At 37.4% G+C, this 12,855-nt stretch overlaps 1 protein-coding gene across 1 annotated transcript in view; it reads right to left on the reverse strand.

Moving 5' to 3' along the window:
* Positions 1-213: 213 nt before the first annotated feature.
* Positions 214-12,855, reverse strand: part of DPYD (dihydropyrimidine dehydrogenase) — an 873,733-nt gene continuing 861,091 nt past the window's right edge. The window contains exons 22-23 of the mRNA XM_004582023.3: positions 5,232-5,372; positions 214-1,688 (exon numbers count right to left, since the gene is read on the reverse strand). Of these exons, the coding sequence (XP_004582080.3) occupies positions 1,518-1,688; positions 5,232-5,372 (312 nt within the window). The 3' untranslated portion in view covers positions 214-1,517. The remainder of the gene's footprint in view (positions 1,689-5,231; positions 5,373-12,855) is intronic.

A 12,855-nucleotide genomic window follows, 5' to 3' on the forward strand; every position in this document is an offset into this window, starting at 1 on the left:
ATAAAGTCAAATTTGGTACATAAACCTGGGTAAGAAGGACAGGAAGTGAAACAGCTGAGTAACTACAATGTCATCAGACTCATTAGATTTGAACCAGCATTATATTTACATATTGATGGAACTCATGATAGAACTAAACAAAAACTGCCATACCTAAAAATCCAAATGGATGACATGGGATTACATTTGTGAATGAGGCGGCAGAAGATCATATTTACAACACTCAGTAAAACTTTATTTGATATGATTCAATTATACACATTTTGTGGTAAATATGCATTTTTCAAAAGTGCATAATTAAACATTTTATCTGTTTTAGATTTTGCATTTGTCATAGAAATACATGACAGTTGTTAGTATCTGATTTACTTTAATGAGAAGAAGACAAAAACTTTATGAAGAAAGAATTAAAGGGAAAAATCTTGTTTTGCTGCAAAACTTTTTTTGAAATCCATGCATTTCTTCATAAGACACATCCCCATGGATTTTTGAAGCTCTTTCATAGATTCATATTACAATATACCATTTACCAATTATGAAAAAGTAAGATAGAAAAACATTATTTAGTTATAATAGCAAATATATAGTTTTTATTTCAATATTTTAAAGATTAAACATAAACTATGAAATAGAAAACAAATTAATTTATACTTAACACATATTACTAGTACTAAGTTTTTCATTGTTAATAAAGAAGTACATGACTCTTTTATAATTATATATATATATAATTTTGGCTTTTTTCCAACATTAATCACTATAATCACAAAGGTGATTATTCAAAGCAGAATGTGCAGCATAAGAGTGGTTTTTAGCCAGAAATACATTCTATCATCTCATTTGGTTGGAAAATCATTGAAATATTTAAAGAATGTCAGGGTGGCCCACTGGTGGGAAGTCTGACAACTGTCACTGCCAATGAGTTGTGAGTATTTAGTTGGGAAATATTTTCACTTTCAAGGTCCAGCATCAAAAGAGGATGTTTCAGCAAAGGCACTTCAATAAAATCCTATAGATTGTCTTTGAGGCTTTATTTTCCTGTCAGAGTAAATGATTATTGGACTTTATTCAGTTTATGGAATTGATTACACCTTCTAGAAACAGCCTTAAAATAAAAGGTAAAGTTTAGTTACATTTCCATGTGGGGTGTTTTTTTTTTTTTTTGCATGCTAAAGTACACTTTGTTTCAAAATACTTAATTTCATTTACAATTAGAAATAAAAAAACGTAGCACAGCAAAGGACAATTTGGAAATGGTCTCACTAATTGCCACGGAGAGTTAATTTTTCACAATAGATGACTGATGGTGAACATCCAATTATCTGCTAACCCATTATTTAACAGCTAACCTCAGAAAAGAATGATTCTATTCTGTTACCATTAATCGAGTGGTCACTAGTATGAAACTTTTTTTGCAATTAAAAATTTGGTGAAAATCATATATTTATTTAAGAGATAAACACATCAATCATGATTTGATGAGCATAGAGTTCACAGCAACTGTTTCACAAATCACCTTAACACGCTGGACTTAAGGCTAAGGGTAAGCCTCTCTTTGGCTCATAAGGTGTTGTCCTGGAAACCATTTTGATGCAGTCGATAATAGGACAGACACTGAGACACAGCGTACAGCCTGTACAGTTGTCAGTGACGGTGGGCAGGTGGGTTTCTGGATCAAACTGTATAGCCTGCAAGGAGAAACAAAGGTTATTGAAGTCGCTTTCACACAGGTCTAGAATGTTCCCATTTTAGCATCAACGTGGTGCTCCAATGAAGTGGAGCTGCACTGTGAGGCAACTGCCTCCAGAATGTGAAGCAACTATAGGGAGAGTTGAGCCGACACAGGGGAAACAAAGAGAGAAGAAATCCTTTCAAATAGAACCATGCTGCTTAAAATTCTACCATTGTATTTTATTCATTATGTGCAGATTATTTCATAATGTAACATCCCTGCACCTTTCTTTGTTCTGATCAGTGCTCAGATCTTTCCAGTTGGATTAGGATGGGGAGTCTTCCACAGAGGGTGTCATGTGCTTCCTCACAGCCTCCTTTCCCTTGTCAACACTCCTTGTTCTTGATAGTGGAAAAGCATTACTGTCAGAGTGAGCACACCACCTACCCATCTGCATTTCAAATAATGCATGTAGTATTTAGAAGCAAGCAGTGGAAAAGAATTAGTGCAAATCCAACTTTGAGTTGAGTATTTTAAAAGTGTTTCTGGTCTGTGTCCCTGAGGGAAGGGAACAAAACTGAGTGTAGTGTCCAGGTCAGGACTTCCGGTGTCCAGACCTAAGAGTTCTAGGGCAAGGCCTCCAACTCTGAAACTGCTCAAAATGCTTGGAAAGTCAGTTGTGTGTGTGTGTGTGTGTGTGTGTGTGTGTGTGTGTGTGCTAACATATAGAGATCCTGATAACCAATAAAAACACTCCACACAAACTCTAAGGTTCAGAATTTCAGTAAAATTATAATGATGATTTGCGTGTTTGAGAGTAAAATCTCAACAGTGGAAAGAAAAGCCACAGAAATTCTCAGTGGACGCTACACGATTTTGGGGGCAGCTAGGAACAGGGCACGCAGGAGATTTTGGCTCCTGCTCTGTCAGTGTCACTTTCAGAAAGAACCACAGAGTGCTTACTCGGCCAACACCAGTGACTAGGTAGGAGCTGAGCTAAGGCAAATTTCAGAGAAATGCCTCATAGCTCCACCATTGTCACGTTGATATCTGAGCTGTAATTCAACTCAGTATTGGACTGAATTTTTTTATGGTTTGTTGTTTAAAATAAGGGTTTTCACCAATGAAGAACATGCAACTATAATTTTTTCCTTTTTTATATGCATAACTTTCTATCATCTTATATAGTAAAGTTTGGAATATATATTATCTATGTAATCTGATTTTTAAGGAAACAATCATATTGCATTTGAGAAAATATAGAGGTCTAACAAAGTTTCAACAATATATTGCCATGTCTTTTATAACAACAGCATTTGACATTTGTCCAGATGAGGAAAAAAATATTTCTCCTTTTTATTGTCGTTTTAAATAACCAGAAACCAAATGAAGTAATAGATACAAAGTAACACAATGCTTACATTTAGAATTACATGTTCAAAATTTGCAAACACACATTGCATGCAACAGATTTTAATTTTTTTAAATTTTTTGAGTCTGAGTCAAAGGAGTTTCTAAATATTTTTAAATGCACAACTAATTTTTTTCTCATGAATCTGATCCTTTTAAAAGTTGCACTAAGAATTCCAAAATGGGAGACACACTTTGTAACATTTCTCGGATTAGAATCCTGATGCTAGGATTGTCATAGCACTCCTACAAAACCAAAATGAATGTTGAATGTGACGTGATCTAAATCTAAGCAACGGCTAGAAGCAGTTCTCAGCTAAAAATAGTGTTAGACTTAATAAAAACTTGTTATAAAACCTGGGTCATATTAAGGAAGAAGGACTTTTAAAATGTTATTTATTTGAAAACAAAGCAGCACAGAGAGAAAAGGATCTCCTATCTGCTGGCTGATGACGGGCATGCGCACAGCTGCAAAGGCTGGATCAGGATGAAGTCAGGGTCCTGGAACTCCATCGGGGTTTTCAATGCGTCAGGAACCCACACACTTCAGTCATCACAGGCAGATTCCCAGGACGCTCAATAGCAAGAAGTTGTATCAGAAGTGGAGGGGGAATTGGACACAGGCACCCTAACATGGTATGCGGGCATCCCAAGTGGCTACAACGGCTGGAGCTGAGCTGATCTGAAGCCAGGAGCCGGGAGCTTCCAGGATCTCTCAAGGCTTTGGGTTGTCCTTGACTGCTTTCCCAGGCCACAAGCAGGGAGCAGGAGAAGTGGAGCAGCCAGGATAAGAATTGACACCCATATGGGATGCCGGTATGTGCAAGATGAGGATTTAGCCATTGAGCCATTATACTGTGCCCCTAACTGGCACCTTAATTCTCTGTCCACATAGCTTGCCACAAGGAGGAAGAGATTTTCAAAAGTTAAAATATGAGGCTGACATTTGGCATAGGGATCAAGATGCCTCCTGGGACATGGCCATTGTAGTTTTTAGCAATTTTACATTGCTTAACAGCTTGTGACAAATTTTACAATTTACTTTCTCTAAACTCCACATCCTAAATATAATTTTCAGTTTGTTTCACAAGAAATTAGACCTTTAGGAATAACTTAGGTGGCATTGTGGTCTAGCTGGTGGTTGTCACAACAGCAGATGGCCTGCTCCAGTTCTGATCCCTCAACCTGCTAACGTTCTGGGAAAGCTGAGGAAGATGGCTCAAATGTTGGGGCTTTTACACCTGTGTGGGAGATGAAGCTCCTGGCCTTGCCTTGCCCAGCTTTAGCTGCTGCAACCAACTGGGGAGTGAATCAGGAGATGGAAGAGCTCTGTTTCTCTGTAACTCTTAAATAAATAAAGCACTAAAAATAGAAATGAAAAACTTTTGTTTAATGATATTGCCATGAGCATTTTTTCACTCATATTTGAGAATCAACTGTCATTTATTTCTAATTCTTATAAAAGCAGTAGATTATAAATGAATACATAGGGATAAATAAAGAAGCAAATTATAAAACAGAAATTTGTAGGATACCTTTTCAAAAGCACAGTCCACTTTGAGGTATTCAAATTCTCAATTTTGTGCTTTGTTCATGACTAACCTTTTGTGAGGAGTGAAGAAGGAATATTTTCACTGGCTTTTCTTTTCCATATACAAACTACTTTCTGAGTCCCACTTGCTGATGAGAAAATGCCTTTTCTTTCTTATTGGAGTAGAAGGTCGATGAATACAGAATGAAAGGGGTTCTCTTTTGGCCAAAGGATTCAGGCATTTTTAGGGTAATAACATTAAATGGTAGTTCTTTTTCCTTTCCTCTGTATTAAAGCATAATGCTCTCCTAATATCCATAATTTTGTGTGTTTCCCTTTTCAGTTTGATTTCTCTCTTCAATTTTATGGGTGATGAAATGATATTAAAATGACACTGTGCACTGAATAATGGTATAGTTGGTATAGGTCAGGACTTTTCTTCAAGTAAAAAAAAAAAATAGCCTGTGTTACAAGGGTGAGAGGACAGAATGGCCACCGTGGCTCAACAACATCTGGTATGTAGGGCTGGATCTACCTACTTAGCAAAAGAAAATGTCACCCTCATAATTGCCAGAAGAAATGTGCCTCCCAGCTTCCCAGTTCCTGCCAAGTTCTTACCTGGTAGCCGGAGTCATTACAGGTCATGTAGCATTTACCACAATTGATACACATCTCTTCATCGATCAGAGCCACAACTTGTTCCATGTTGCTCAATTCACCGTATGTTCCGAGGTACTGCAGTGCTTTTCCAATGACATCCTAGAAGACAGGCAGTGACCTATTTATAGTGCTCATTTTAAAACATTTTCAAGAAATAACCACTATCAGCTCAATTATCTCTACGTGTCTTACATGTCATGTTAATTTAGGAGACTTGGGCATTATAGTTTTCACTGTTAAGATTGCCTTGTTAATTACGGCTTAAATATTTTTGCCTTCTGAAAGATGGACATTATGCACACCTACCATAGAAATATGAGACCTAGTTAACTGTATCCAATAAGTTTTCTATTGGGCAATCTAAAATAGTATTTTGTGGACAGAAAGAAAAAAATTAAACCTTCAAGTTGCTGCATTTTCCTTTTTCAATTTTGTCCCTGGAAGGATCTAAAGGTAAAGTAACTTGACAAAGGGTAATGCAGCTAAACTAGAAACCTTTACATCATCATGAATGAGAAAAATAAAGTTTTGAATGAAGAGAGTGTATTTGGATTCTAGCTTTTCATGCACAAAAGCACATCTGATAGCACCTTTATCTGTCATGTGTTGAAGAATGTGTCTTACTATTCTAAAAATACAATTCACATTAATTAATTAGGCTGATGCAATAGTTAAATTAGATGTGCTTTTCCTTTTCAGAATTGGAATTTCCCCCATTCACCACTGAAGACCTTTCATGCGGTTACACTCTGCTTTGTTCTTCACATTAATTGGAAGTGTGCCTCATATGTGAAGCCCAGGAGAGCTTCATCAACAATAAAAAACACTTCGTTTCATAAAACAAAATGGAAGAACGTACCAATGTTTGTCAAATTAGCATGCTTTCAGGATTCACTCCTTTTGTTTCTAATTTTTAAAATGAGGATCTTTTGTCTGAATTCAAGGTTCATGTTCAAGGAAGTTCCTTACATAAAGCCATCTTTCCATATTCTCTTTGGTATTTTATTTTCGGCTGTTCCTTTTCTGACCCTGGTTACCTTTCCTTACCTTCCTTTTTCTGCATGAGCTCTAAATGACAATACGCTCATTACCATGAGCTTTCAAACTGAGACAAGTTTACATTATTTATACAGTTCATTTGTGTGTCTCTCCAGCAGTAAGATGATAGAAAACTTCAAATACTGTCTTTCCTGTTTTCACTGTGTTGAAGTTAGAATTTCAAGTATAGTGCAGTTTGTTTGTAGGTAGATCCTTGAAGTCCAAATCAATATCTTCATTCTGAGTTCCTCTGACAAACCCAGGATATACATGTATCAGCAGCAGGATGTGTCTTCTCACTAGAAACCGGTGTTGCAAATTCGCAACTCAGGAAACTTGTCAGCAGCACAAAGCTGGATCTTCCTTCAAATTTCCTTAGTTTTCTGGGCAGCACTGGGGTCCCAGTCATGCAGGCTTTGCACGGCAGTATCAAATTTCATCCTGATTTTTTTTTCCTTCTCCTTATTTCATCTACTGCCACATGCTTGAGTCCTGGATCTGCATTCTCTCTTCGCACGGGTGCTATCATCTTTAGTCATTATAAATCAATTCCTCATTGTATAACGTGCAGGAATCAGGTTCTCCTCGATAAGTTGCAGTCTAGCACTCTCTCTTTTCCCTTCTGCCTCTTGCATTGTTGCCATGTTAATCCAGATGGTAAGGCACAACTAGAAATCCCATTACCTCAGCTAAAACTTGGTTGAATTAAGTACAGGCTTGGCTTGCATTTAAAGTGTTGTTTTGTTTTGTGTTTTTGTTTGTTTGTTGCCATTTCCTATCTTATTTCTCTGCACTTCAGATAGGTTGGGTGCCCTTTTGTATTTGTGCGTGTGTGTGTATGCGTGTCTTTCTGTGTTAGTTTATATAAGGAGATTAGTTTATATAAAGAGAATAGTTTATTTAAAAAGATTGGATTTCATGCATTTCATATATACAATTTTAAGAACAAAATACTATTGGGACTAGTTCAATAGCCCAGTGGCTAAATCCTTGCCTTGTGTGTGCTGTGATCCCAAATGGACATCAGTTTGTGTCCCAGCTGCTCCACTTCCCATCTAGTTCCCTGCTCATGGCTTGGAAACTAGTAGAGGACAGCCCAAAGCCTTGGGACCTGGAACCCATGTGGGAAACCCAGGAGAAGCGCCTGGCTCCTAGCTTTGGATTGGATTGGCTCCATCTGTTGTAGCCACTTGGGGAGTGAATCAGTTGATGGAAGAATTTTTTCCTCTGTCGCTCCTTTTCTCTGTATATCTGCCTTTCATATATATATATATATGCACACATATATATATATGTATATATATATGAAAAAATATTTATTTTAAAAGAACAAAACAGCGTTTTCCACTCTCCTTCCCTTGTCCCCACAGTTCCTTTTCCTTCCTTTCTTATTTTTCTTTTAATATTAGTGATGGTATACTTTTGGTTTACTTTATAATTACAAGCTTTGCATTCCACTAAGTAAAGACTTCAACTAGGAGCAAGTAGAAAACAAATGCTCCTCAGGAGTCCAGAGAAGGGCTATAAACAACAATCAAATGTCCAACTGTCACTTTCCCTCACATACATTACATTTTATCATGTTTTTACTATGCTATATATTAGCTCCACCACAACTCAGAGGAAAACACGGTATTTGTCTTTATGGGGACTACTAAGCACACTGGTCTCCAATTGCATCTATTATGTTGGGGGACAGAGTGTTTCACTGTTTTTATTTTTGTTATTGAAGATTTATTATTAACTGAGAGGCAGATTTTACACAAAGAGAAAGAAAAATATAGAGAGAAGGTCTTCCATCTATCGGTTCTTTCCCCAAATGGACACAACTACCAGAACTGGGCTGATCTGGAGCTGGAATGGCTCCAAGGATTACGGCGATCCTCTTTTACTTTCTCAGGCTATCAATGCAGGGCTGGATTGAAAGTGGAGTAGTAAGGAAAAGAACTGGCACCCATATGGGATACTGGTACCACAAGTGGAAGATTAGTCAGTTGTGCTGTCGTGAGGGCTCCATTTTTTTTTTTTTTTTTGTAATGCGCTCAGTATTATTCTATCCTGTATATAACCCAATCAATCCATCTAGGCCTAACTTTACATTGGTTTGTGTTTGATATACAGTTTTTTCTTCTCTTCACTTTGAAAAAACTTATGCATAATTCAAACTCATTTCAAGAACCACTACTTCAGGAGGATTTTCAGTCCTTCCTTCTTTCTTAACCCGCGTGCTAATATAAACTCTCTCTTCTTTATCTCCCTTCATCATTTCCTTTTTCTTCTCTTTTTCAACATACCTATGCATCCTCTTTTTTCTTTGTTTATTGTCCTTGATAGTTTAATTTATTTAGTCTATTTCTGCTGCTATCAGGTAATACATGAGTCCCAACTATATTTCCATACAGTGCCGTAACTCATCAATATTTTCTCACTTAAGTTTCATGCATTTAATAGACTATGAGGCAGCTGAGATATAAGTGTAAAGTTAAATAAATGATGAAGCAGATTTAGTGATGTGCTGTGACTTCCAATCCTATGATTGTAAACATTCTGCTATGTTGACTCATTTTTTATTCTGTAAACAGGTCCAATTCATGTTATAGATATTTTCTACAGTTAGGGTCCTTTTTGTAAGAAAGAGATTATTTATTCATTCGAAAGGCAGACCTACAGAGAGGGAGGAAGAAATGGAGAGAAAGTGAGAGAGATCCTCCTTTGACTGGTTCACTCCCCGTATGACCACAACAGTCAGATCTGGACCAGGCGTACATCAGGAGCCAGGAGTTCCTTGAGTGTCTGTGACAAGATTTAGGTACCCAAGCACTTAGGCCATCCTCTATCGCTGTATTGGAAGTGGAGTAGTCAGAACTCAAAGTAGTACCCACACGGAGTGCTAGCATCTCAGGCAGTGGCCTTTAACCATTACGTCACAACACTGCCATCTACATTTAAGTTTCTGTATGTAGTTTCTCAGTAAACTGTATTCATATTTATGTCTCGTGGTGTATTTTATTGCAGATCATGAATGAACACTCAAATTTCTGTTGAAATAAGTGTAGCTTCTGTATTTCTACATATTGAAACATAACAGTGGAAACATAGATGAGATAAATATTATTAAATAATAAATATTTCTTTAGTATGAATATTTAAATACAAAACAATCCCATGCAAATTATATGGGAATGTTTAATCATGCTTTAAGACACTAAATGCATGAGGTCACTACCTGGCTGGAAAGGGCTATTTATATATAACACAAAACAGTGTTTTCTGTGTACTACATAAGTCAAACAGTTGCTTCATTGAGTCAGATAATAATGGCTAAAATCACCAATAAATATTCAAAAGTTGAATAAAGGGGAAATGTACCTAGAGAGTCATCAAGCTTACACACTTCTTCAAAAGTGACGAAGTGTATGCTTAAGAGTTTTTTTTTTTGCAAGGAAGAAGCCTATATTTTGTGTACATTAAATATATTTTTTTGTTTTTTTTAGTAGAGATTTACTCTTGTCATTAAAAATGATTGTTTAATATGTAGTCAAATAAAGCATGGTTATCTGAGCTTCTACAACTTATTAACACATGGTGGTAAAAATTCACCCCTTATTCATCACAGCTCTTTAAGAAAACTGCATTTCCCACACCCTGCTACTCCACGCCTGCAGACTCTGATCTCTACAGGATAGTGCTTGGAGACCCCTCAGCACACTGGTGCCTAGGTCTCTCAAAAAAGAAACACTAACACAATGCGAAGAAATACCAGAAAAGGTAATGATCCAGATGAGAGTGCCAACACCCTACCAATAAAGGATCAAAAGCCAATGTCTATTTCGGAGATGCGAGATGAAGACATAGAAGATCTACTAGACAAGGAATTAAAAAAAATAATGTTAAAATATGTCAGAGACAATGAGAAGAATTGGGAGGACTTCAAGGAATTCAAGAACCACATAGCCTCAGAAATACAGCAAATGAAAAGTAAAATCCTTGACTTAGAGCACAAAATTGAGAGCCTAACCAACAGAACAAATACAGCAGAAGAGAGGATCTCTGAAATGGAAGACACACAAAACGAACATACCCAGTTCATTAAACAGCTGGAGACAAGTCTGAACAAAGCCAATAAGACCATACAAGAAATGAAAGACAACCTCAGAAAATCAAATATTAGGATTATTGGCCTTCCTGAAGGAGCGGAAAAAGAGTCAGGAATGCAAATGGTGCCCGACGAAATTATACAGGAAAACTTTCAAAACACTTGGAACATGAACCCAGCCCAAATCCAGGACGGTCAGAGGACTCCCAGCAGATATGACCCAAAGCGATCTTCACCCAGACATATGGTGCTCAAGTTCCACTCCAACGAAGACAAAGAAAGAATCCTAAGACAAGTACGAAGCAGAGAAAAGATCACATACCGGGGAAAACCAATCAGGATCACTGCTGACTTCTCTGAAGAGACTTTACAAGCAAGAAGAGAATGGACAAAGATCTTCCAAATCCTGAATCAGAACAACTGTCAACCAAGAATATTGTACCCAGCAAAGATCTCATTCGTATTTGAGAACGAAATCAAATACTTTCACAGCAAAGAGAAATTAGAAGAATATGCCAGCACAAAACCAGCTCTACAAAATCTCCATAGAAATGCACTAAATCCAGAAAAAAGGGAGGTGAATCATAAGCAAAGATGGCCAACAGGAAGATCTCCCCACTAAAGTCCACACAAGGAAGGGCAATTACACAGATATCAACACCCACAAAAACAAGTATGGCAGGGCAAAATCACAACCTCTCAATTTTAACTCTTAACACAAATGGCCTGAACTCACCAATCAAAAGGCATAGATTAACAGAATGGATTATCAAACAGCACCCAACTATCTGTTGCCTACAAGAGACACATCTAACCAGAAGAGATTCGAAGAAGCTGAAAGTGAAAGGTTGGAAACAGATATTTCATGCCAATGGACGAGAAAAAAAGGCTGGGGTAGCTGTCTTAATTTCAGATGATGTGGACTTCAATCTGACACACATCAAAAAGGACAGGGAAGGACATTATATATTGGTGAAGGGACTGATCCATCAGGAAGTAATTACCATTGTGAACATATATGCACCAAATTCAAACGCACCTAGCTACGTGAAGCAATTACTCACGGACTTAAGGGGAGACATAGATATGCACACAATAATAGTGGGTGATCTTAACACCCCACTAACAACTATAGACAGATCAACAAAACAAAAACTCAACAAAGAAACAACAGAGCTCATACAAACAATAGAACAACTGGACTTGGTTGACATTTATAGAATTTTTTACCCTAAGGCCACAGATTATACATTTTTTTCAGCAGTGCATGGCACCTTCTCCAGGATCGACCACATGATAGGACACAAAGCAAACCTAAATAACTTCAAAAAGATAGGAATCATACCATGTACCCTCTCAGACCACCATGGAATGAAGCTGGAAATCAGCAATTCAAAATGCCCCAGGAAATACAGAAACTCTTGGAGGCTGAACAATATGCTATTAAACGAACAATGGATCAGAGAAGAAATTAAAGATGAGATAAAAAAATTTATGGAAACCAATGAAAACTCTGACACAACATTCCAAAATTTGTGGGACACTGCCAAAGCAGTGCTACGGGGTAAACTCATCGCAATTGGAGCTCATGTCAAGGCCCAAGAGAGGCGCCAAACACAGGAACTAAACACACACCTCCAGGAATTGGAAAAACAACAGCAGAAGAGCCCCACACACAATAGAAAACAAGAAATCATCAAAACAAGGGAGGAAATCAACCAGATAGAAATAAAAAAAAAAAACACAAAATCAATGAATCAAAAAGCTGGTTTTTTGAGAAGATAAACAAGATAGACACCCCACTGGCCCGACTGACAAAGAAAAAACAAGAGAAGGCAAGAATTAACAGCATCAAAGATGAAAAAGGCAACATAACAACAGACACCGCATCCATTAAGGCCATAATTAGAAATTACTACAAAGCACTGTACTCCAACAAATCAGAAGATCACCAAGAAATGGAGAAGTTCTTAGACTTCTACCACCTGCCAAAACTTAGCCCAGAGGCAACAAACGACCTGAACAAACCCATAACTGAAGTAGAGATTGAATCAGTGATTAAAGACCTCCCAACAGAGAAAAGCCCAGGCCCAGACGGCTTCACTACAGAATTCTACAAAACATTCAGAACAGAACTGACCCCAATCCTCTACAAACTCTTCAAAACAATAGAAAAAGAGGCAACCCTTCCAAACTCATTCTATGAAGCCAACATTACCTTAATCCCAAAACCAGGCAGAGAACTAACAGAGAAGGAAAACTACAGACCTATCTCTTTGATGAACATTGATGCTAAGATTCTCAACAAAATCCTAGCCAACAGAATTCAAAAACACATCAGACAGATCGTTCATCCAGATCAAGTAGGATTCATCCCTGGAATGCAGGGATGGTTCAACATTCGCAAATCCATAAATGTGATACACCACATCCAAAAACTGAAAAACA

Source organism: Ochotona princeps, chromosome 2 (assembly GCF_030435755.1).
Source record: "Ochotona princeps isolate mOchPri1 chromosome 2, mOchPri1.hap1, whole genome shotgun sequence".
Classification (NCBI taxonomy): Eukaryota; Metazoa; Chordata; class Mammalia; order Lagomorpha; family Ochotonidae; genus Ochotona; species Ochotona princeps.